This window comes from Anolis carolinensis, chromosome 2 (assembly GCF_035594765.1).
Source record: "Anolis carolinensis isolate JA03-04 chromosome 2, rAnoCar3.1.pri, whole genome shotgun sequence".
NCBI lineage: Eukaryota > Metazoa > Chordata > Lepidosauria > Squamata > Dactyloidae > Anolis > Anolis carolinensis.
The window spans coordinates 203875735-203902358 of record NC_085842.1 but is presented as its reverse complement, the minus strand read 5'-3'; the positions used below and the strand labels follow the sequence as shown (position 1 = coordinate 203902358).

General features: G+C 40.2%; 1 protein-coding gene across 4 annotated transcripts; it reads left to right on the top strand.

The window, feature by feature from the left end:
• Positions 1-329: 329 nt before the first annotated feature.
• clta (clathrin light chain A) lies at positions 330-26624 on the top strand. 4 transcript variants are annotated; one of them, XM_003223337.4, is made up of 7 exons: positions 331-720; positions 13571-13608; positions 17873-17990; positions 18615-18726; positions 21665-21718; positions 25026-25061; positions 26167-26624. In XM_003223337.4, the coding sequence occupies exons 1-7, from the start codon at positions 519-521 to the stop codon at positions 26336-26338; spliced, it is 732 nt and encodes a 243-aa protein (XP_003223385.1). In that variant the 5' UTR covers positions 331-518; the 3' UTR covers positions 26339-26624. The 4 variants fall into 4 exon arrangements, with proteins under 4 accessions (XP_008112804.1, XP_062827633.1, XP_003223385.1 ...); XM_008114597.3 differs by lacking the exon at positions 21665-21718 and having other exon boundaries at positions 330-720; XM_062971563.1 differs by lacking the exon at positions 25026-25061 and having other exon boundaries at positions 330-720.

The following is a 26624-nucleotide window of genomic DNA, read 5'->3' as shown; positions in this document are numbered from 1 at the left end:
TGGAAGGGCCCCCAGGCAGCTCCACCTGCGAGGCAAGTGTTTTCCTCAGCAGGTGTGTAAACTGAGGGGACTCCCTGCCAAGGGCGCTCACTTGTCAATCATTCTCAAGCCACGCCCAGCCTCGCCGTCAGCAGGCGGGGGAGAAAGGGAGGGGACGCCACTCATGACGTCAGGAAAAGGCTTGCGTGCGGATTGGCCACGCCGCCTTATCTAGCGGGGAAAGAAGGAGGGGCCGGTCACGTGGCGTCCACGCGCCATCCCTCTGATTGGCCCACGCCCTGCCCGCTCTTCCATTCCGATTGGCGCAACAGCGCCGTCACTCGAAATGCTTTCCGGATAAGGAAGTGGGGGTGGGAGGAAGAGAGGAGCGCTGAGGACTTCGCCGAGGCCGGAAGTTTGGAGCTGCGTGAGAGATCTTTCAACGGTGTTTTTTTCTCTCTCCCTCCGAGCGCGCGCTGCTCTTCCTCCTCGTCCCTCACAGCTTAACGGTAGCGGCTCCCTCTTCTTCCCCTTCGCTCATGGCCGACTTCGACATCTTCGCCGCCTCACAGCCGGCGGCAGGAAACGGCTCGCTGGGCGGGAGCGAGGAGGACCCGGCCGCCGCCTTCCTGGCCCAGCAGGAGAACGAGATCGCGGGCATCGAGAACGATGAGGGCTACAACATACTGGAGAACGGCGAGGTGCCCCCCGGGATGCAAGGCCAGGAGGGACTGGCGGCGGGTGAGGAAGGAAGGAGTGGGAGCAGCGGGAGGGGGGACTCGTGGGCCACTCGTTACACTTGCTTCACGTGACGGCTGCACGTGGGAATGGGCCCTCGGCGTCCTTTGCATAGCATGAGATTAGGGTGTCCTGGGACCACGCCCCAGCGGATACTGAAGGCTCACTGTGCTATATTAGTCCTACAACATAGTGATTCATTGCATTGCTAAACTCATAGAACCATGGGATTGCTGTGAGTTTTCCGGGCTGTATGGCCATGTTCCAGAAGCATTCTCTTCGGGTTTCGCCTGCATCTATGGCAGGCATCCTCTAAGGTTGTGAGGTATATTGGAAACTAGATCAGTGAGGTTTTATATATCTGTGAAAAGTCCAGGTTGGGAGAAAGAACTAATTAATTGAAATAACATTTTCAATTAATAAATTTGATTAGCATTGAAAAACCTTGCAGCATAAAGCTTGGCTGATTCCTGTCTGGGGGAATTCTTTGTTGGGAGGTGTTAACTGGCCCTGTTCAGCAAAGGACAAGAGGGAGTCAACCGTATACCAGGCAGCTGTGGACAAGTCTACATGGGGACCACCAAACGCAGTGAAGCCCAAATGCGAATCAAGGGACTTGAAAGGCACTAGCTATAGCAGAGCACTTGATTTGAACCAACCTGGACACAGCATATTATTTGAGAACACAGAAATGCTAAGCCACTCTATAACAACCATCAAGTTAGACTACACAAAAAAACCATTGAAATCACAAGCATATAAATAATTTCAATGGAAAGAAGGAAACAATGAAAATGAACAAAATCTGCCTACCATTATTTAATAATAATAACAATAATAATAACTTTATTTTTATATCCTGCTCCCATCTCCCCAGAGGGGACTCGGGGTCGCTCACATGGGGACAAGCCCAGTTTCAACATACAATAAAATACAGCATAATTAAACCAATGAAAAACAAGTAAAATAGTATAAACATACAAACCAGCATAAAACATCAACATCAAAACATTAGAACAGGGGTCCCCAAACTTTTTAAACAGGGGGCCAGTTCACAATCCTTCGGACCGTTGGAGGGCCGGACTATGGTTGGCCACCGAGCAATAATAATAAAAAAAAATAAAAATAACAACAATAATAAAAAGAGGGTTGGCAGAGACCCTTTGGGCCATTGAGTCCAATCCCCTTCTGCCTTTGTGCACCAAACAGATGGCCACCTAGCTTCAATGTTAATAATAATAATAATAATAATGAGGGTTGGAAGAGACCCCTTGGGCCATTTAGTCCAACCCCCTTCTGCCTTTGTGCACCAAAAGCACAAGCAAAGCACCCCTGACAGATGGCCACCCAGCCTCAATGCTAATAATAATAATAATAATACAGCGTTTTGGAACACAATACTCCTGACTTCACAATCCTGTTAAAAAACAAAGTATAGATTGTTGATGTTGCAATCCCAGGTGACAGCAGGATTGAGGAGAAACAACTGGAAAAGCTGACACAATATGAGGATTTAAAGATCGAACTACAAAGACTCTGGCACAAGCCAGTCAAGGTGGTCCCAGTGGTGATCGGCACACTGGGTGCAGTGCCTAAAGGCCTTGGCCTGCACTTAAACACAATCGGCGCTGACAGAATTACCATCTGCCAGCTGCAGAAGGCCACCTTACTGGGATCTGCGCACATTATTCGCCGATACATCACACAGTCCTAGACACTTGGGAAGTGTCCGACGTGTGATCCAATTCAACAGCCAGCAGAGTGTCTGCTGTGAACTCATCTTGTTGTGTTTCTAATAATAATAATAATAATAATAATAATAATAATAATAATAATGGGTTGTAAGAGAAGAAGAAACCTCTTGGGTCATTTAGCCCAACCCCCTTCTGCCCTTGTGCCGTTGGGGCCGGATAAATGGCTTCGATGAGCCGTATCTGGCCCCCGGGCCTTAGTTTGGGGACCCCTGCATTAGAACATCAGAGTCTGAACATAATATACAAAGTGTAAGATAAAATTCAGCAGACTCTACAAGAGGGAATTAAGGATCTCATTACAGAGTTCCATCAATAAGAGTGGAGTGTGATAAAGTGCAGTAGTTGTGGCAACTTATTTAAAAAACCTCTAATCAGGAAAGTAAATAACAACACTCAGAAACAGAGCAATTCCAGATATGAAACAATCAGGGCCAGTTAATACCTCCCAACAAAAGATTCACCCAGGCAGGAAGGAGCCAGACTTTGAAGTAGCAAGGCCATTCAATGCTAATCAAACTGGCCAATGGCAGCATTCACACTTGTCTCAAACAGACAAAACTTCTTTCTCCCACCCTGAACATTCCACAGATATATAAACCCCACTTGCGTAGTTTCCAGCAGACCTCACAACCTCTGAGGATGCCTGCCGTGGATGCAGGTGAAACATCAGGAAAGAATGCTTCTTGAACATAGCCATACAGCCTGGAAAACTCACAGCAGCCCAGTGATTCCGGCCATGAAAGCTTTTGACAACTCACAGAACCATAGTTGGAAGAAACCCCCCACAATCCAGTCCAATCTTTTTCTGCCTTGCAGGAAGACACGCTCCAAGCCCTCCCAACAGATAGCCATCTAACCTCTGTTTAAAGGTATTTGTAGGGAGACCAAGATGATTATCTATAAAATAAATATCATCCCCCCAACCCTGTTATATGCCTGTAAAACATGGACCACCTGCAGACGTCACTCTCAAGTTCAGTGTTGCTGCCGAAAAATCCTTCAAATTTCTTTGGAAGACAGGCAGATAAATGTCAGTGTTCTGGAAGAAGCAAAGACCACCAGCATTGAAGTGATGATCCTACGACTCCAACTCAGGAACGGAAAACAGAATGTTGGTGGGCAGGAAAAGAGATTTAAAGATGGGCTTAAAGCTAACTTTCAAAGCCATGGCATACGGAAGACACTGAGAATTAGAAAGCCCTGGCCCTTGAGCTTTCTAACTAAAGGTCAGCTGTAACCAGCAGTGCTGTGGAATTTGTTGAGACACGAATGGAGGGAGAATGTGTCAAGGGGAAGGCGCATCAAGCCAACCCTGACCGGGACCGCCTTCCACCTGGAAATCGATGTCCTCACTGCAGAAGAACATACAGATAAATAATAGGTTTCTGCAGTCACCTATGGATCCACCACCAAGATTCTACAGTTGGAAGGCAATCATACTCAGACACGAGTGATTGCCAGTAAAGAGAGGCATCCAGAGAAGGAGACTTCAAGGCAGCAGCAGATTTCACTGCAAAACAGCTGACTCTCAAGATGTTCTTCCTTATGCTTAGGTGGAATTTTTTCCTGTCCTTTCAATCCATTGCTCTATTGGGAACCAGTCTTCAGAGCAGCAGAAAACAAATGGCAGGAAATGAGAGTCCAGTTGACTCCTGACTGAAAGAAGACCTGTTCAACAATGGAAGTCTCTACCTGGGAGTCCCATGGAGCCTCCCCTGGGGTTTTACACAGGCTGGATGGTTATTTTTGGAGGTGTTTTGATTATGCTTTTCCTGCAAAATGGGGGGGTTGGGGGTTGGGATGGATGGCCTTTGGGCTTTCTTCCAAATCTAGGTTTGTATGATTCTAAGCTTGCTAAAGGACCTCACTTCTTTCCTCTACCACAAACCGTCACTGTTCAAAGGAGTAACTAGCACTTTACTACATGGACTCCATTTTAGGGATATATAGATTACTGAGAGATCAAGGCACCTCTGTCAGAGAGCTCTAGTTCATGGGGCTCTATACTGGTGTGAGGTTCTCCTTACCTTCAGAGCAGGTCTAACTTGAGACTAATCAATCCTGGGGTTTTCTTGAAAAGATTCATTGAGAGAAGGGGTTGTTGCATTTGCTTTCTTCCGAGTCTGAGAGAGGTTACCCATTGGGTTTACATGGCAGAGGAGGAATTTGAGCCCAGGCTTTCGGATTCAGTAGTCCAACACTCAAACCACTGTACCATGTATCCAAAGGGAAAGTTCCATGGCTCTGAAAGGAATCTCAAACTGCTATAACTGTAGAATCTATGTACCTTAGTTTAGGCAGCTTAACACCACTTTACTTCCCGTGGATCGATGTTATGTAATCTTGGGATTTGTAGATGGGTAACCAGCACTATTTGATGGAGAAGGTTAAAGAATTTGTAAAGCTACGTTTCCCAGGATTCCAAAATATTGACCCATGGCAGTTAAAGTGGTGTCAAATCGCATTGTGTGCAGCATTTATGCCCCCTCAGTCAACTCATCGCATACTGCATGAGGGTCATAATGTTTGGATTGACTATAAGTAGCCCATGTCTCTGTGAATAAATACAGTGGTAGACCAACGCTTTAACTCTGTCTGAGACTAGGAAAACATTATTCTTACCCTCACCATCTCTCACTGTATGTAAGAATGCTGAATAATATATATAATTCCTTTTCAGTCATGCCTCAAGCTTCTGGAGAGGCAAGACCATTAATGATGTGGCTGGGTACGAGAGCACAATGGTCATTAAGCAACAACTGAGGGGGCTGTGGAAAGGAGCAGCAAAACTGGGTTCAAATTTCCCTCTTTTTCTTAGCCCTCTACTACTCCTTGTGTCCTATCTTGATCCTTAAACCCAAGTTCGTTGGTATCTCCCCCACCCTGAAAGGACCAATGCTCATTTAAAGAATTTATTTTCTTCTCTATAAAATATTCCACTTTGAATTATGCTCAAATCATGTAGGGATCATTGGCCAGTCAGGAGGCACAGTAAGCACACAGGCATGATCATGGCTTTTTAAAAAAAAATTGCATCTTACATGAGCCAATTGGCTATATTTCTTCTTTACAGGCAAGTTCTTTTTGAATTTCCCCAACAAACCCGGGTCATATAAGACATCTTGAATTTTAAAAATGGCATGATATATTTTCTATTAGGTTTGCACAACAACTGTGCATATTAACCTAACTTGGCTGAGACATGTATGTAAGCATGCTAGTACTCATCCATTGAATACAAGCTGAAAGATAGGACGGTACTTTTCCTGAGGCTAAAGGTCTTGCAGGATGTTGAGTGGGTGGCCAGACGTCTTGTATAGATGCACAAATATATGTACTTAATGAGAAATGCTTTCTATCACATCACTGTGATAAGAGCTTGTAAGAACCCTAGGGTATAGCTACACTGTAGATATAATGCTGTTTGACATCACTTGAATTACTGTGACTGAATGCTGTGGATTCATGGGACATGTAATTTTATAAGGTCTTTTAACCTTTTTCCAAGAAAGCATACTGCTGCCTCACTACAGATCCCATTACATTGAGTGATTAAAGTGGTGTCAAATGGCATTAAATCTACAGTGTATTCCTTCAAAATAGTGTTGCTGGTGTTGTTTGAGCTTTTGGGCAGTAGAATGGGGAATATGGAACAGGGATGCATAAATGTCACAGAAGGATGCATTTGAGTTAAGTGAACCTTCCTTGGTGTTCACTGAAGATCTTATAATTAGTTAATGGTTGTGAAGATGCACTTTGCAGTTTATGTTTAAGCAACAGACAGTGTTATGCTCTGTGTTATGGTTTTCATGTGCTAAAGCCTACTTCAGTATCCACTCTCTCTTTGGAAACACAGATTTCAGATTTATGTAATGCAGTTTCTTCAGATGTTTAGTATACTCAAGCCCTTTAGAAGAATTTCCTGTTTATATCTCTTCCCTTCTTGTCTCAGAGGAGTAACTCAAGTTATCTTGTGGTTGTCTATTGACTGTCCTTAGTCACTATGTCCACTCAACAAAATTGTCACTTACAAAAACATGTAAACTGAACCTATTTAGACTGAGTTGTAGTTTACACAGGTGCCCTCTTTGCTGCAAGTACCACAGTGTTCTGTGCTTTGCTAAATTATTTCTGACAGCTTGTCATTTGTGTTAAATTATGAGCTGTGATTGTCTGCGTAACTGCAGAGTTTTGCGTTTAAAGCACATGTAAAAAGTTACTTGTTAAAATGTGTGTTCACTCCTCAGAAAGAATCCAAAGTGCAAAGTTATACAGTTGTTTCTTTGAAAACAACAACTAACTAATCAGAAGCACAACTAAGACCACTGGGTTTTCAATGGAGCCGTTGCTCTTCCAATTATTATAAAGCAGGAGCAATCAGTTCTTCTCCAAATAGTCTTGGCAGATAGGAAGAGAAAAGGTTGCTGAGTTTGAGATAAGAGAAAAGCTCTACCCTGAGCTGGTTTAGGCCTGTAGAAATGTATGCAGTAGTAGCAAAGAAGTTCCATCTTGTTTCAAGATGCCTTAGGACAGTGGTTCTCAACCTGTGGGTCCCCAGATGTTTTGGCCCTCAACTCCCAGAAATCCCAACAGCTGGTAAACTGGTTGGGATTTCAGGAAGTTATGGGCCCAAACACCTGGGGACCCACAGGTTGAGAAACACTGCATTAGGACTTCGTAAATGTTATCTTGAGCTAGTACCTTATGGTAATTTTTTGAATTAGCTGCCGTAGCTCAATACTGACTATCTTGACCCTGCTCTCTTCCTTGGGGACTTTTTTCAGCTGAGTTGTGTTTCAGGCTAAACATTTCTTATTCTGAATTCTGAAATCCAAAATTGCCCTCATGGGAACCAAGGTGGTGATACCTTTGCTTTCTAATGATTCATTTTTTTTTTCAAAATTATTAAAATATAGTGCATAAAATTATCTTCATGTTAGGTATATAAGGTATATAGGGAATATAAATGAATTTCACATTTCGACTTAGGTTCTGTCTCCAAGTGCTCCAATTAAGTACGTATAAGGCAAATACAAGTACAGTAGAGTCTCGCTTATCCAGCCTTCACTTATCCAACATTCTATATTCAACGCAGTCTGCCTTTTAGTAGTCAGTGTTTTTGTAGTCAATGTTTTAAATACATCGCGATATTTTGGTGCTGAATTCATAAATACAGTAATTACTACATAACATTACCTTGTATTGAATTGCTTTTTCTGTCAATTTGTTGAAAAACATGAATTTTAGGTGCTTAATTTGTAAAATCATAATGTAATTTGATGTTTAATAGGCTTTTCCTTAATCCCTCCTTATTATCCAACATTTTCGCTTATCCAACGTTCTGCCAGCCCGTTTATGTTGGATAAGCGAGAGACTACTATATTCCAAAAACAAAAAAAATCCCCAAAACTTCAGGTCCTAAATATTTCAGATGCTGAATATTCATTCTAAAGGTAACCAGTTTCATGAAACATTTGCATTTTCATTCTCTCTGGGATTGGTACTGTTTGCCCACCAACTCTGAAGCATGAGCATCAAGAAGAGTATCTCGGTCAGGTTGTCAGCTTCAGTGAGAAACCCCGGAGTCCTGACTAGTGTCTCATGTGATTGAGTCCTTGAAAACATGTATAGAATCTTTTGCAGATGACTGGAGTGCTGCGGCAGATGTGCCAAGATTCCACAGCATAAATCTGTGTTTCTGAATGTAAACATAGACAATTGTTGCCCATCTCCTTTATTGGGAATTACAGAGATTGTTAAACATAACATTGCCCTTTGACTTTAAAACCCTAAATGGCTTGGAACCAGAGTATTTAAGGGATTGCTGCTTCTAATATGGTCCTTCCTATCTTTTAGGTCAGGGGAGACAACATGCTGCTTGTTTTTCTGTCTTTTTTCTTCTGTTGGTGACAAAACATGCAATTGAAAAATCAACAACCACACCACACAAAGCAGTCCTAGAGAGGAAGCAGATGGTCTGCGAGACACACTCACAGGCTTCTATAAAAACAGTGGGGCACCGTGGTCCTTCAAATGTGTCTGATTCATGACTCCAAACAGCCTTAGTAAGGGATGTGAAATTTCTAGTTCAGAATCATGTAAAGGACAGTAGTTCTTTGTTTCTGGTATCAGAGGGCAGTTTGCAACCTTTCTCAACCTTAATGAGCACTATCACAACTAATAGTCATTTTCAATAGCATTGCTGCCTTCACTGAGATCCATAAAGCCCAGTGTGAGTCCATTCCTTCTTTTAGATAAGTCAGGAAGGTCCTTCTAATTCTGAATAGATCTATCTCTCATGTTTTCTATTTCCACAAAAGGTCTATTCTGTTGTGGGACCCTTGGTTGTGAAAAATTCCCTATTCTCTTTGACTGGTCATCGACTTTTAAGTATTTTTTTAAGAAGACATTCTTGTTATAGAAGGCATTTGACACTGTAGATTGCACTAGAAATGGTTGTGAAATTTGTCTTACATTTATTTAGTATTTGAGAACACTTGGTCAAATCTTCAGAAAATGGGACTGGCTTACAGTACAGAGATTGTCTTTCATGGTCTTTTTCTATAGGGAATGAGATGTATTTGGAAAAAAATGCTGTCATATACATACACACATGGGAATATTTCCTTCTGAGCTTCTGAATAGGATTATTTGATTGTATTTCTCTGTAAAAGAGATGCCCAAAGTTTAAAGAACACCTTTTCTTGACTATATAATAAAACTGGAATTGTTTAAAATGCTCATTTTAATCTTACAAATTGTAATATAATCTGACATTCTGAAAGTAAGTTTATTTTTGTATGTAAACATTGCCTTTCTTTGCAATTGGTTTAAAAATGACTGGATGGCTGGAGTGCAGTGTAACTAGCCTACATGCTCAATGTAAGTCTTGCAGTAACGTCATATCTTCTTGAGAATACTAGTTCCTTGTTTAATTTGTGATGTATATGTAATTTACAATGCAGTAACAAAAAAATTGGAATTTTGTCTTCAACTATTTTATATAGAGCTCTCCAATTACTTAATACAAAGGAAAATTAACTAGCTGCATGCAGACACGCTGCTTTTTTGCACCCTTGTTAATTTTAAGAACTTAAGTAGGGAGAGCAGCTGGGGATTTGTGGATTTGCTTTTTATAACTCTAAACCTATGAACCATCTTATTCAATTTAGTGCTCTTGAAATGTGAAGCTTCTGCCAAGCTGTACCCCATTTGAGAAGGAAATGTGATATTCTGGCAATAGTTGTGGCATGCTGGTGTCTTCCTATTTGAATCCAGTGTGAACAAAATTGTGTAGTAAAAAGGACTCGTTAGGAGTAGGAGTCTATAAAAAGATGCCTCGGAATATCCTTCAAGAGTGAATGACTCACTCTGAGTAGCTTTGCTGAATTATTCAGAAATGTTAATGTGATGATCACTTGATGAAATCCAGCATTTCCCAAAACTGGCACCTTCTGTATGAGTTGGACTACAACTCCCAGCCTTATTACAGCAAGGTCATACATGCTGGGAATGGGAATTGTAGTCTAATATCTGGAAGGTACAGCAGACTGGCGGCCAGTGGAGTTGATATAACAGGGGTGGTATGCTTCCTGTACGCCACTCCGGTGAGCAATCTGGTTGCAGCCTATTGGACTAGTTGAAGCTTCTGAACAGTCTTCAAAGGCACCCCCACATAGAATGAGTTGCAGTAGTTTATTCGGGATGTAACAAGAGCGTGGACCACTGTGGCCAAAAAAGACTTCTAAAGTACAATACACTCTCTGAGCTTGTGTCCAGCTGCAGGGATCTGCTTTGGTTTAAAATATAGTTATATAGTGGTCCATAGAGTACCTGCCTTTCCAAAGTATTTCTTATCCATTTAAGCGTCTTTACTTCTATTGTGCTGAATTATATATAAGATTTGGAAATAGCTAAATAAGATACATTTTTGCCCCCGTTCTGGGGAAAAGCTAAAACACAAAGAAACACTTGATCAAAACAAACCACTAAGTGCCAATACGCCTACCCCAGTAGATTGTCTAGCCTATCTAGTACTTACTCTTAAGTGATACAAATTTGGGTGGACTTCAGCTCCTATCATCTCTCGCTATTGGCTACAACAGATGAGAATTATAATCCAGCATTGACTGGAGAAGTTTAAATATCTTAATGACACCAGATCCTGTCTGATCCTGGAAACTAAATGAGGCCAAGCCTGATTTAAAGAATCACCATGGAATACTAGGTCTATAGGCTGTATTTCAGAAGGAGGCAACAGCAAATCACCTCTGAATGTTTCTTACAGAAGAAAATCCTATAAAATTCACGAGGGCGCCATAAGTTGAGAAGCAGTTTTTGAAGGCAGATAAAGTATGACATCTCCATTTTACTCATCTTGGATTCTAGGACAAATTCCAGCTTGATTTGATGTAGGACCCATTTTTTTTGTCTTTTGACAGTCCTTGGTATCATCAAAGCTCTTCATTAGGTCCGTATCTCAAATGACTTGATTTCTTCCAGTTTGCTTTCTTCACTGTCTAGCTTTCACACCCATGTGAAGAAGACTAGATTCTAGAGGAAGAGACCCAACAGTCCATCCACAATTAGCTTCCAAAATCAGAATTTGGTGTTGTTAGGGTATTAGGTCTATTGTGCTTTAAAAGGGCTTTGCCCATTTGAAAAATATCAACTGAGGTCCTATCTACTCAGAGCATTTAATGCAGTTTCAGACTGGTATTGAAGAAAGTGGTTTTTCTGTGCAGATGATTACATAGGAAATGTTTGAGAACAAGATGGTGATTGCAGAAATCACAGAACACTGATGCACATTAAGGGCTTTTTATCACTTGCTTTTGTGGGTGTTTCTTTTCTGACTGCCACAGAGTGAAGCTATCTTTAAATTGCATTAAGTGTAGTCAGTGTAGATGGGGTCGTAGAACAGAGAAGTGAGAATAGCTGACTCCTCTGATCATAAGCCACTCAATGTGTTTCATGTCGTCTTCAATGCAATCTAACTTGGCACTTTAGTTTGATAGGAAGCCCTTCACAGAATTCAAATTCTGCCTTTTCCATATCAGTCAGTACTACTAATCTTATGTACTGCTTTCTGCATTTCCTGTCGCCGATACACCGTAGTTGTTGTTAAGGTTTGGGAAGTCATTTCTACAGTGGCGATGAGAGGGGGGAATTCCTCTGTCCTGCGTTTTAGAATGGATTTGATGTACTTCCATGAAAAATAAACTCTGATGTGTCCCTCAATTCCCCTTTACCACCTCCCCTACAACCCAGGAATTTAAAAAACCAAAACCAAAAAGCTGATGTCCCGCCACTTTAAATAACTAACTATTCAGTGTCTTAACAGTACAATTGACTAACATAGTTAATTATCTGGACAGTTACTGAATGTTGACTATGCAGTACAACTGACTCACATGGTCAGCAATCTTTATCAATTTTCAGTAAAGTCGAACCTTGGCTTTGTAAGCATTTTCTAGTGCTTCCCCAGAAGTCTTTAATACATGGCTTTTGCTGTGCTTCCATGTTAAGTTAAAATTCATGACTTTCCAAACTGATTATAAAATTTTAAATATATAGAATGAACTATAGTTCTCTTATGAATATAATTCATTTTGCTGAACTCCCAACACTCAAAACTCTACATGATGCTGACTCTCAATTTACTCTATCGTGATTTTAATCCAGCAAATATTACATAAATTAGGAATTAAATCAGTTCACAATTCATTCTATACTGAATTAATTTTGATCCTAAATGAATGCAACATTTGATGAATTACAAACAAATTCATCTTTTCAAAATAACTTTTTAATTGTTCCTGGAATTTTGTTATTCCTTAATGTAATAAAGTAAATAAATATATTTGTTAAAACACTTCTGTCCGTTTTGTGCCTCTCATCTAATTTATACATATGTTATTAATACCTATTTTAAAAAATATATAATTACATAAAAATGAAAACGGCAGAGAAAAAATGATGGAATGTATAAGATATGAACAAAGGTTCAACAGTGGAATTCCCTGCCTTGGAATGTGGTGGAAGCTCCTTCCTTAGAAATTTTTAAACAGAGACTGGATGGCCATCTGTCAGGGATACTTTGATTGTGCTTTTCCTGCATTTCAGGGGGTTGGACTAGATGGCCCATGTGGTCTCTTCCAACTCCATTCTATGATTCTATATTAGGGGCTATCCATTTCCCCTTAGATTGGCCTCCATTTGTTGTGCAGTTCTTCAAACACTTGATCTGCTAGAAAACAATTGCCCTTGTTGGCTGCATATTTGTAGATGGAGTTGCAGACCAAAAATTCATTTCTTCTCTTGAATTCATCATGGACTTGCTATAGGACTGGGACATTCCATTTGACTTACTAGGTCACAGTTTGTCCAAGCTTCTTTTTCACCTTCCAGATTTAGTTATATTTCCCACAACTGGATGCCTTTGGATAGATGCCTTTGGATACTAGAGTTTTGGTAGAGTAGTTCTTGGAAGCGACTGCTTGTTCCCTTTGGCTACTATGACAGTTGCTGTCATGTGTTTGCTCTTAGCTGATGGAAATGAATTGGGCAGACAAAGTTATATTTAACACATCTTTACTTTGAAAGAAAGGGAACATGGCATTCTTTCTGGAGCAGTCTGGATCCTATGTCAGATCTCATGGCAAGTTAGAAACATTGTCAGTGGTTGTTAGACTTACATTGCTGAATAATGTAGGCTCTTAGCCTGGACTATTGAAATATATATGATGCCAAGCATTGTGTTAGTACTGTTCTATTTTAGGAATACAGTTCTCATGCACATCTTTCTTGGCCTGTAATCAAGTGTTTGAGGCCTACAGAAAGGATACTGTTTTCATCTAGCTTAATAATGTTTATATTGTGCTTCATTTATTTTGTTTTAAAGTTACAGAATGTACAATAGGATACAGGATTATTTATTTAAATAATTTATCGGCTTCTGTGCTTGAGCTTTCTAAATTACATGTATGCTTGTGATCTCCCATCTTTCAGTCCTATTTTTGCATATGCCAGATAATAACACTATCTGTAAAAATGTTTTCTTGATGAAAGATCTAAAGCAGATCCATTTTTCTCTACAGATTCAATTGATGGAGTGACGAATGGTGATCTCTACCAGGTAAATGGAAAAATATATTCTACAGTAACCAATAGAACTGGTCATTAAATGTTTTGCATTGCTCTTCTGGCTTTTTGTCATCCAACGCTGCATTTCCTAAAGAATTGTATTTGCCACATATACTGAAACCGCAACTGGTTTTGAAAGTACCAACTCCTTTCTTTCTGTAGCCCCAGGCATGTCCTTTTTAATTTTTTTTCATGTGAAAACCACCCTAATATGCCCCTAAATACCTCATGGAATGCTACTATCACTCAAAAGTAGTTCTGATTCCCCCAATACAATTGACCAAAAATCTTGTGAGTTCATTACTTGTCTAAGGGTAGGACGAGAGGAAAATGGAAAATAAAGGGAAGGAGGAGGATCTAGGGGAGGAGGAGCACCCTATAGAAATTATACTGAACACTTGAGTTACTGGTTAACATATGCCCTAGTCTAGAAAGCTGTGATGGTCCACAGTCCTGTGTTCACAAGCATGTTTATAATGTCTGTTGGTAGTGTCTGTCACAGCTGACTCTGAACTGGCTCTTGGCATTTAGACTTAACACCTTTCTAGTATGCAAAGTTAAATATTCCCATTGCTCTACCAAGGACAATAGTTTAACATAACATAGTTTAACGTATATGCAATCAAACCTTTGATGACAGCAGGCCAAAAACCCATGCGAATAAGGAAACAGGCTTGCATATCATTTTTCAGGCATAAATGTTCTGAAGCGTTATTAGCCTTGCCATGCTGTGTTTTGCGAAAGGGTATTGTTTCTGGAACATGTCTAGATCTGGTTTACTACAAACTGTGCTGAGTAAACAGACTTTATGCATCAGGGTTTAAAAACCAAAGGAATTAAAATGCCTTCGAACAGAAACAGAATCCAAAACTGGAGCAGCATTAAGGTCTATAGAGCTGGATGGGATGATACCTAAATGGACTGGGTAACAAAACCGAAGTCTGTGAATAATGTAATTGCGATGTCTTTTAAGGCACTTACAACATGCTTGCCACAGAATGATGTATGTGTGGAGAATTTATGCTTATTGTGTAATTTTAATATTTCCTTAATGCACATTTTAATGTGAAGGTGGCTTTTAGAGCTAAAATAACTACTTAGTATAGCCATAGGTTAACCCTCAACTATTTTTGTTAACTTTATTTGTACTTTGTTTTTCCTCTGAAATTGGGACTAAATAAGGTGGCTTATAAATAAAATGAGACTGAACCCTTAACTCTAAAAATGTACTAAGTATACAATTAAATTTTCAAGAAGAAGTTTAAAAACAGTATCATTGTACAACTAGCCTTTGACTGATCCATGTAGGTTCTGTGTAAAACCAGGCAGTGTGTAAGCAGGAAGTTCAGGTGTATAGGTTGGAGTTTTGTCATGTGTGAAACTTGAGCATGGTATTTTTGGAGAGTTGCTTTGTCTTCTGGAGCAATAAATCATAAGTTTCTTTGACTGTTATACTCTGGAAGAGTATATTTGGGTAATGTCTTGCACCTCGTCATGCTTAGCAGAAGCTCCAAAGTCCGAAGATTCTTTTTAGTTAATACTTTTGACTTGATTTATAGAGACTGCACTCATAAGAGAAAATCTGAGCAGGAAGCTATTAATGCGGCTAGGTTTCCTCAGAGAGAAAAGAAAGATGGAGCAGAATAATTGCTTTTGCTGACTGTTTGCTAGCAGATCATGGCTAGGGAAAATGCAAATGCAAAAAAAACAACAAAAAAAACCAACCACCCCCCCCCCCCAAAAAAAAAACAACCAACAACCCCTAAATAGCAGGTCTGTATGCTTTAGAGACCTTCTAGGCAAACTATTTATTTAGCATGATGTGAAAGACATTTGTGAATTGGTGCCAGTCACATGAGGCATGTATAAATGCCATTCAGGTTGGTGGCAACTTGAATTTTTGCAGAACCAGTACATTTTAAAGGCAGGTGACACATTGGCAACATTGATCAAACAGTGGGTTCAGTTCTTTCCTTACATCCTCATGTAAGAAAGTTTCTAAGGGAAGCAACCTTAAGAAGTGTCACCAATTAAACATAGGTTCTCCACTTGGAATTTAAATTTAGTACTGAATACACTGACACAGCTGCCACTTTAAGCACTTTGGGATACATTGAAGTTTGTTGTTGTTTATATGTTCAGTCGCTTCTGACTCTTCGTGACTTCATGGACCAGCCTACGCCAAAGCTCCCTGTCAGCCGTTGCCTCCCCCAGCTCCTTCAAGGTCAAGCCAGTTACTTCAAGGATAACATCCACCCATCTTGCCCTTGGTTGTCCCCTCTTCCTTTTTCTTTCCATTTTCCCCAGCATCATGGAAGTATTTTGGCCACATAATGAGAAGCCAGGAAAGAAGCTTTCCTGGCTTCTCATTATGTGGCCAAAATACTTCATCTTTGTCTCTGATATCCTTCCCTCCAGTGAGCAGTCGGGCATTATTTCCTGGAGGATGGACTGGTTTGATCTTCTTATGGTCCAAGGCACTCTCAGAATTTTCCTCCAACACCATAGTTCAGAAGCGTCTATCTTCCTTTGCTCAGCCTTCCTTAGACAGTCTTCGTAGTAGCCATAACATTGGCTCATGGAGTATCATATGTGACAGCTTTGTTAATACTATCCATGCTTGCCTATGTGGAATCAGGATGACCTGACCTTTACATTAGCTCTCACTTTTCTGCCAAAGTGCATTTGAACAAAGAACTTTTTAGTGCTTTGTCACTAGAGCTTTAAAGAGTAGGCAAAGAATATGCATCCCATCTGAAATCTTGTGATTGCCATTTGCAGAATTGTGGCACATGTAGTTTAGTGAGACTGTGGATCTCTGGGTGATAATTTTAGGCCTCTCCCCTAAACAACAAGCCCCAGTATTCTGCAAGAGGCAGCAACAGGATTCCAGATGGGATACATAATTTTTGCCTACTCCTTAAGCTCTAGTGTAATACCGGCACTGTCAGTCGACTCCCCGATCCCCAAAATCACATACTTGCACTAGAGAAAAAGTGGCACTTATTGGATATAATGTGACCATGAGGGTATAGATTAGGACATGAGATGAACAAAGTTCTTTATTTCCTTCAGTTCAAAAATACTAGGGAGCAAAGCATCTAAGGTTAGGATTGCATGTTGATTTAAAAATATGCATATTTCTTATGATTTAGCAAAGTTTCTTAAACTGCAAAATGTGGTTTAAATCAACAAGTACAGCTTATGTAGAATCAGCATTTAACACAGTGGGAAGAAAGAAATAGTATTAGGCCCTGTAAGATAGACAGCTACAATTTTATGTAAGCTGCTTTTGTACAGACTATCTTGTGGTCAATAATGTAGTTGAGGCAGTTATAGCTGCCTGGGAAAGGAGAGCTTGAGTACATCCCAAATGGGCAAATTGCTCCTCTGTATCATCCAGAGAATGAAAGGCTACCACTTACTATGAGGGTTCATTCTAGGAAGGCCCGGAGAAGCAGTCCATAGCACCCTAGCTTATTGCTGCACATAATATACTAACAGTTAAACTCACATTATGTATAAATAGTAGGATACAAGGAAGTGGAAAAGAATTGCTTGCACAGTGTTCAGTGTGGTTGCACCAGTACAATAATGTTTGGAATAGGGATTTAGGCAGGATTTACAATGAAACTGAGGTGAAGGCACAGGAGACAACAGGATTAACCAAAAATAATCTTGGACTTTGGAACTTCTGCTATATATACTGATGTCTGAGGAATAACCCAAATACGTTAATAGGTCCTTTGGAAAATGAACCTTCATGGTAAGTACCAACTCCTTGGCCTGTAAAGGATTATGGCACCTTCAACACTGCCATGTTGTGTTTTCTCAGTTTTCAGGGTTGTATGTTTGACTCTGCTATGATTAACTGCTTGCAGGGGTAAGTCCAGGTATCCCCTAGCTAACTAGCTTCATCATAGCTGACGTGGAGTTGCTTCTGATAAATGGGAGACAGGGTATCATTTATTAGCTTGTTCAGTATATAGCGAGGAAATTGGATGGATAATTTCTTGGCAAGACTATTCAGATTCCCTCTTTTTTCTCCATTCAAAAGTTTGGTGTTTTCTGAAGCAGCTGTCATACGGGAGGCTCTCTATCCTACTAACTCTATTCAGTGAAGTCTTGACCACCAAACTTGAACTCTGGTATCCTCATTATGTTTAAATTTCTCTGATGAAAATAGTACTGCTTTCAAACTGAATTATGCAGTGAAGCTTGTTAAAATACGTGTGTATTTTGTCTGCCTGCTTCAGGAAAGCAATGGTCCGACAGACTGTTATGCTGCAATTTCACAAGCTGATCGTCTTCAGACAGAGCCAGAAAGCATTCGTAAATGGAGAGAAGAGCAACAGGAACGCTTAGAAGTACTTGGTAAGGTTCCACACCATATGTTCTTTAGCCACAGTTATTAATAAGAGGCAGCATTTCTCATCAGTCAGGGCTCAATGGGACAGTGACAGTAAAATTACAGGCCAGGGTTCCTTTGCCTGTAACTTAAGAGCAACATTGGATGTAATATATCTCTATTTAGTCTCTCACCCTTCTTTTGATGTTTCCTATTCACACATAGGAGCCTCTATTGTATTTTATGTGGGGGAAGTTTCTTAAGAAATGAAATTACCAATATCTCATTCCGTGGAAGTTGCTGTTATGATGCTGGCCACCAAAAAAATATCAGAGCAATCTTGAAGAAAGATGAGAATTGTTGAAGCTGGACTAATTTTTTGAGCTGCTGTCACTAAAGCTAATGTATAGGATCAAAGTGCTGGTTACATCCATTAGTCCTCTCATCTTGCTTTTAACCCTGTTTTTCCTGCATTGGTAGAAGTACAGTTGCAAGCTGACTAGTTTCTATTTCCTCTGTTGATTCCTTGCTGTCTGATAAGTCTGTGGCTTCCAAAGCCTAGATTACATACACTGTGGTATTTTAGCTGTATTTAGTTCCCAAGAGCAAATGTTAGTGTTTAAGCCACATTTGTCTGTGCCTTTTTAAAGATGCAAACTCTCGAAAGCAAGAAGCAGAATGGAAGGAGAAAGCAATCAAGGAGCTGGAGGAATGGTATGAAAGGCAAGATGAACAGCTAGAGAAAACAAAAGTCAACAATAGGTAAGAATGCTTTGAAGTGTTTTTTAAATTATTATTCTGCTCAGGAAGAATGAAACTGCCTGCTTTCTTGCTGATGCTTTCTTGGCCTTCTCTTTGGATTTTACAGTTTACAAAAATACTATTTTTTGCCATAATATTTGATTCCCTGTGAACCACAATTGGCAAATGGAGAGCCACCCTTAGGAATAGGCTCTGCCCCCAACCCCATGATATGAATCCCCACCCCTATTTTGATCACTTTCACTTGTCATCTTTAAATCTGGAATAGCATAAAATGTGATGAAATAAGTCAGACCTAAATAAATGCTTCCCCCGTTAATTTTTTGACCAAGGAATTGGGTATTCATTTGTTATAGATGCAGGGCTGAATTATGGATAAAACCAACATGGGAAGCAAGGCGATATCCAGCTGAGAGGGGGAGGAAGAGATGGCGTGGGGAAGTCATGCATTCCCAAAGTTGACTCATGTCCAGGCTATTTCGCTGATTGTATCTCCCAATACGAACCGGCCCAGGCCGATAGCTTCAGGATAGATCCTTCTCGGTGGCTTCCCCTTGACACTAAAACCCCCTGCCCAGGGAAGCCAGGATGCTCTCCACTGTGCTATCCTTCCGGCAGCAGGCTAAGATCCTTCCTTTTCATGCAGGAATTTCAAAAAGGAAGTTTTTAAGAACAAGCCAGAGGGTGTTGCATTGTATTTTTATGTATTTTAAATGGCTTTGATTGTTTTCATGGTTTTAAATGTTTATGTTTAGTACTTTCAATGTTTAATCCTATTTTAATGTTTGTATGTGTTAGGTTTTAATTCACACCTTGTTATGGTTTTTACTGTTAGCCGCTTTGGGTCTCCTTTAGCAGAGAAAAGGGGGGCATAAATAAATGAATAAATAATAAATAGGCTCTTGAATGATTGAGAGACAGCAATAGTTGTGTGCTAGTTCTGTATGATATTGGAGCGACATCTTGCCACAATCAGGTGGATTGTTCCAAAAACATCAAGCTATTGACAGTGGAGATCTAGTCTCTCTGGGTGGAACTCATGCAAGATGAGAAATTGATGATTGTTTGTATTTCCGCTGTCAAGGAGGAAGGAGAGGGGATATCATTTTGAGTAATGGCAGTTTGTTTCTCCAAATCACCATGATAGAAGCTACTTACAACTCTTCCTCTACATCCTGGTGAAGTGACTTTGCTTTGTCTTCGAGTTTACTGCCACTTGCAGCACAAGACCTGGGGAAGTTAGAGAGGATAAAATTTGTAAGGCAAATTGTGTGTGGCCCATGGGCTAAATATAATCCTTGAAGTCTTCTATCAGTCCTGCTGGAGCCTCCCGTCACAATTTTAAAAAATATTGTGAATTTGGAAGCAATTTTTGCCTGGAAATCTTGCATAAAGTCCTCCAAATAGACCAGGTATGCAAAGCATATGCCCCTCAGGCTGGATGTGGCTTGCAAAGGGTTTTCTGTGGCCTGCGAGTGGGGCTAGGCTTCCCCTTTTTGCTGCCTGCCTTCCTGGTCAGGCAGGCAGGGAGGAGGGTTTTATTTTTCCAATATAGGCCCTTTATAGTTGTCCAAGCCAGAAATAGACACAAAAAATCCCCTCATAACCCATCTGAATTCCCCCATACATTGCATTGGAGGGCTCTCAGAATAGTAAAAGGAAATGATGTCACATCACTTCCAGTATCCATTCTGAGAGGATTACAAACTAGTTTAAAACATTTTTTTTACTTGCTGTGGGGAGAGGCTTGCAAGATGGGAAAAGGCACCTGTGTCATTCACCCCTTCTCCGTTACTGTGAAACAAGTGTGGGCAATTTCCCTATGTTACTTCTCCAATCACACCTTCCTGAATTCCAAGCTTTATCAATTTTGCAGATGACCCTCAGAACAGTTTTAATCCAGGTGATCCAAATACTCCAGGTCCTATTCACTTCTCTTCCTTATAGAGCTGTGGTTCTTAACCTGTGGGCCCTCAGATGTTTTGGCCTTAAACTCCCAGAAATCCAAACAGCTGTAAACTGGCTGGAATTTCCGGGAGTTGTAGGCCAACTGGGAACCCACAGGTTGAGAACCACTGTTATAGAGGAAGATGGGAATCAGTGATAATACCAGTCATATGTGCTCTCTTCTCCCTCCCCATAACACAGCACTGGACCTGAGTTCCTGAAGTGAATAGGTTAAATATTTACTGCATTCTTGGTATTCCTAAATGAAGCAGTCCAGCAATTTTGTACTGTTTGAACAATCAATCTCATGGCCAACAGAAGAGATAAGAATTATTTCTTTCTGCAAATGTTGGCAATACCTCAACTCTTTAGATGCAATGGAAAGTGTTCCTTGCCTAGCTGATTTTCATTGCCTTTATGCAGCTTGTGATAAATGTGGATTGCATCAAAAAGAGGCCACAATGAGCAGAGAATTGCCTCTTTTCAGCCTGCATGAAGCAGAGACAGGCTTGTTGGAGACATAAAAACCCCTTAACAACCATGGCTCTCATGTCAGTATTGAGCTTTAGTAGATAGGTACTATCTGGATCAGTTTTTTGGCATTAAGCAATCCTGAGCTGATAACATGACTGGTTTAGGTTGATGTTCATGTAATTTAAAATGTAATGCTTGTAAGTGATGTGGAGGCTATTTTGAGGTGTCTGGCATGATCTCCAAATCATGATGTGAAGGAAACTAGTATTATAGCTGCCCAGGGTCACAATGTTCTTCACCTTTGCAGCTCGGTGCTTTGTTTTTCTTAACTAATTTCATTTTTCTTAACTATCCTCTCAATGTATGTGGCAATGTCTTAATATTTTTGGGGTCAGACTCATATGTTGCATGTTTAACATATTAAACCTAATGCTAGCTCAGCTGTACTTTCTTCTCCTTATTCTTCTCTTTTTCTCTCCTGCCTGCTTGCCTCTTCTGTGGACCACTTGCCACCCAGGGTGGCAGATGAAGCTTTCTACAAACAACCCTGCGCTGACGTGATTGGTTATGTGTATGTTGCCTAACTACTGGTTATTTGTCTGCTCCATTATCCATCTGTTTCAATTAACACCCCTAATCTGCAGTGCTTATTGTGGCCAAAGTATCCCAAAATGAACCACTCCTAGCAGAGTAGCATGTTCTGTGGTAGATCAGAGTGGAAGAAAATTGTCTTAAAGCTTCCAGGATATGGATGTGCCTCATCCATAACATGAGAAGTCATGTGATTATAAATTGCAAAGTAATACTGAGATTTTGGGAGCTAAGCATCTGGTCGGTTGGGCAATTCATTGTGTCTTGATGACTTTAAATCAAATGTATGGGGAAAGTGTACAAGTGAAAATAAAAAGTCAGGATTTCCCAGGATTGAGTGGCGTGTTACTACCGTGTTTCCCCGAAAATAAGACAGTGTCTTATATTAATTTTTTGCTCCCAAAGATGCTCTAGGTCTTATTTTCAGGGGTGTCTTATTTTTCCATGAAGAAGAATTCACATTTATTGTTGAACAAAAAAATGAACATTTATTATATACTGTACAGTAGTTGTCATCATAAACCAGCATAACCAGACAAACTGAATCCTATCAAGAATTTCTTGTTACTACCAATATTTCCATGTACAACACTTTATGGTACGTACATTTATCAATCCTGCATGCTCTGGTGTTCTGTTCAGCGGGCATGCTTCCAAACAAAAACTTTGCTAGCTCTTCCTTTCGGGGGAGGCCTTATATTTAGCAATTCAGCAAAACCTCTACTAGGTCTTATTTTCTGGGGATGTCTTATTTTAGGGGAAACTGTATCATGGCCATTTTGATTTTGAATATAATGGTTGTGATTAGTCTAAGCTTTGTTGTAGCCTGCAAACCAGTGGTGAACAGTGGCATATGCAGAAGAATGCTTATTTCTCTACGTAAGAAGCAGTCCAAAGAAATACAGGGTGTTTGAAAAAGAACTCTCTATTCACCATTTAATTTAATTTAATTTAAATGGTGAATAGGGAGTTCTTTTTCATACACCCTGTATTGAAGAATACGGCAGTATTGAAGCTGATCTATGCCATAACTGAAATATTGAGGTACACATGTAAATGGCTTGCTGCCGAGCCATTTCTGTGCTCCATAGCATTCTCCAAAAAGGAGTTCAACCATCCTTCCACATTTAGTTTAAACTTTGGTGGGTTCAATTTTTCATGGAGAGCAGAAGCTGGGAGTGACAGCAGCTGAGAAGGGCAGGAGAGCATATGGAGGGAGGATGGCCACTAATTTATTCATTTGGATAGGAGGGGGGAAGGAGATAGATGCCATAGCTGTTGTAAAAAATCTCTTTGAATGCTGTCCTCTTCCTTTTTGAGAAGGCTGTGACACTAAATGAGATTTTTGCAGCAGTAATCTGTGGCATGCATTATTGAGGGGCTTTAAGATACTGCATTTTTTCCTCTTTTGCAGAGATCCTACACCCCTAAGCCCCACAAAAGCTGAAGGCCAGCTGTAGTACAATTATATTGAAAACTAAACACTTAACAAAGTGCTGTTCTGAGGTTTCTCTCTCTCAATACTTTAGTTGTATTGATATCCAGAAATCTTGATACAGTAGAGTCTCACTTATCCAACGTAAACTGGCCGGCAGAATGTTGGATAAGCGAATATGTTGGATAATAAGGAGGGATTAAGGAAAAGCCTATTAAACATCAAATTAGGTTATGATTTTAAAAATTAAGCACCAAAACATCATGTTATACAACAAATTTGACAGAAAAAGTAGTTCAATACGCAGTAACGCTGTGTAGTAATTACTGTATTTACGAATTTAGCACCAAAATATCACGATGTATTGAAAACATTGACTACAAAAATGCATTGGATAATCCAGAACATTGGATAAGTGAGTGTTGGATAAGTGAGACTCTACTGTATTAAAACCATTGAGATTCTCAGTTATTTCCAGTCTCAATTAGTGCTGCCCCCTTGTGTTCTTTAGGAATATTGAGTGCAAGAAGCATGTGTAAGTATTAATAGATTTCCTTGCATAGAGTTCTGTAGCTGGAATGAAAAAAAACTGTCCTGAAAAGTAAGGATTGGGCCTAATGATTTTTCAGCTTCTTGCAATCAGTTAAATCCATCAATCAGAAGGAACCTTCTGAGTACAGATGACTTATCTGTAAAGAAACTCACTAAGCAAATTAATATCCTTTAATATCAATATGATCCAAAATTTTCCAGGACTCCTATAGGATAAAGAATAGAGACAGAATTTTCTCACATCTTATACCATACAAAATAAGCCTACTTTCCTGGAAGATGTATTCTGTTACACTGATTAGATTAGTTCAGTTGGTTTGCCAGCTATCTTATACTGACATGACCATTTTCATAGGAAAAGTGCATTTATCTTTGGTATTGATACAGTTGGCCCTGCACATATGCAGGTTTAATGTTTGCAGATTGGATTATTTATGATTTGATTAATATAGCCTCTCTAGGAATCTCCAGGTCTCCCAGTACAACTTATGGTTAACTTCACACTGGAGTACCTAGAGATTTCTAGAGAGATGTTCTCTTGGGTTTTTTAAAAAGTGTTTTTTCATTTGCAGTTTTTCCACTGTTGCAGGGGTCCTGCACCCTTAACTCCAGTGAATGGGCAGGGTTGACTGTGTTCTGAGTTAGAAAACCATCTCACCCACTCAAGCTGTGGCTTGGTTCTAGTTGAGATTCATTAACAGGATAATTGTAGAAGAAGTGAGAAGGCAGTGCAGCGGGAATAAATGGTAACAGTCACTTCCTTCATGAACTTTTTGTCAAAATCAGAAATCAGAGAAATGGTTTTTGCAGGCTGTAATTACCTGACAAGATACCACCCAAATGATCATCATTTGAGAAGATGGAGTACTGATTAAAACTACGTTAGTACTAGAGTCCCTGCTCTAACCCCGTCAGATATTTCCAGTTTCATGGTCTGTTTGTATGCCAGGAGTGTGCATGACGGCATCTGGGGAAATGAATGGTTCTTGCATACAAGTGTCTGTTTTTGGCTTTGTATTAAAGGTTGTTGAGTGGGAGCATGGGCAAATGACCCAGACTTTTGAAACACATTTGCCCTTGGAGTTGATGTGGAAAGACTATTTTCTGTAATCAGTTGGGAGGAGTGGGGGGACCATTAGGGCAGGTGCTGAAGAATATTTCTGTGAGCATGTTTCCCAACTGTTGATAGTGCTGCAAATTGCATGTCTGGCCAGCTTTACTTATCATCTGCATTATGCTCATTTTCATTTTCTATATCTGACTTAAACTCTCCTTTTTTTTGTTTCTCTTCACCTTTAAGCACAAACATAAACCATCCTTGCTACAGCCTAGAACAGTTAAGTAAACTCTTCACTGCCCTTTAAGTGTCTTGTCCCATGAAATAGCAGTGTTGTAGTGATCGTCTGTACAATTCTTTCATCCTTGTGATCTGTGCTGAACTTCATGGGCTCATCCGCATTGCTTTTCTTTTCCTTTTTCTGTGCTGCTTGTTTGAAATAGTTGAGAGCTTTGCTTGTCTCCCCAGAATGGCGGAGATGGGCTCATGCCTCTTTGTGGGTACCAGGGTTTCATTATTTTCATCATTTTGCTACTGAAAAGTGGAATTTGTTTTGTGTTCAAGCAATATGGTAGTATTGAAAAGAGTCTGTTAATTCTTAGATGTCCATTATACACATATATGTGGATGAAATGAACAGGCAGGTATCCTTTGAACTGGCTTTTCATTGATAACCCCCTGCTCCAATGTGTATTGTCAAATGCATAGCTTTGTTTTGCAACCTCTGATTTTCCATATAGAATTGGGGATATAGAATTGTCATATTGTCTTATATTGCATCCTGTGATTCTTGGATGTGGCTTCAAAGATTAAAGGATAATTTAATACCCACACTCAAATATTTTTAACCTGAAAAGTTAGCTTTTGCTGTGTCAAATGAACTTATGCCCCTTGTAGAACTGGAGTGTGTTAAGGAGATTGGGTCTTGTCTGCCCAGTCCAGTCCACCTCGGACCACCTCTGTGCTTTGGATCTTTGCACACCTATTTGTGTATGTAGCCCCCAACATAAGACAACCACCAGTTACATAATCTACATTTTTGACCTGCTGATAAAAAGAAACCCAGACTGCATATAAGTACATTGGGTGCTCAAAAGCACTTCTAAAACATTCTTAAGGTAACTTTGAACTTAGTATTTTACTTATAGTCTCTTAAACCAAACATCTATATGCCAACATTTTATGTAGCACTTCTCCATTCCAGTATGTCCTGATGACTCCTCTTTTGTCAGGATGCTCTGGGGTGGAGGGAGTGGGATACTCTCAAGATGCTACAATTTTTGTTATCCACCCAATTAAACTGGAAATAAAAGGGAAGCAGGCGGAGTGAAGGGATGGGAAATGTGCCTGGCTGTGTTTAAACATGGTGTTGCCTTGGTTCTAGGGCAGCTGAAGAAGCCTTTGTCAATGATGTGGATGAATCGTCCCCTGGCACCGAGTGGGAACGTGTGGCTCGGCTCTGTGACTTTAACCCCAAGTCGAGTAAGCAGGCGAAGGACGTGTCCCGCATGCGCTCAGTTCTCATCTCACTTAAGCAAGCTCCGCTGGTTCGCTGAAGGAAAGGCACACACAACACTATAAATGCAATATCTTTTAACTTTACTCAGAGAAGCTGTGTTTGCAGTAATTGGATTAATTATGTTTAAGTGTTTTTGTTTTTGGACCAAACCTCATGATGTATTTAGAGTTTGATCATTGTTTTGTGATTGCATGTTCTTCCCTCATTTGATCCCTCCTGGTGTCCAGACTGGGAGGTAACTTGCAGAATCATAGTCTCTTTGCTCCCAGGCACTGAGATTTCACTTTCAACTGTACTGATATTAAAGGTCTGTTTAAAAAGCA

Bases quoted from the DNA above. Each gene is read 5' to 3' on its own strand.
- clta (XM_003223337.4), top strand. From the start codon at position 519: ATGGCCGACTTCGACATCTTCGCCGCCTCACAGCCGGCGGCAGGAAAC. The intron at 721-13,570 runs GTGAGGAAGGAA...TTTTCTCTACAG, and splicing joins CCAGGAGGGACTGGCGGCGG to ATTCAATTGATGGAGTGACG. The intron at 17,991-18,614 runs GTAAGGTTCCAC...GCCTTTTTAAAG, and splicing joins GGAACGCTTAGAAGTACTTG to ATGCAAACTCTCGAAAGCAA.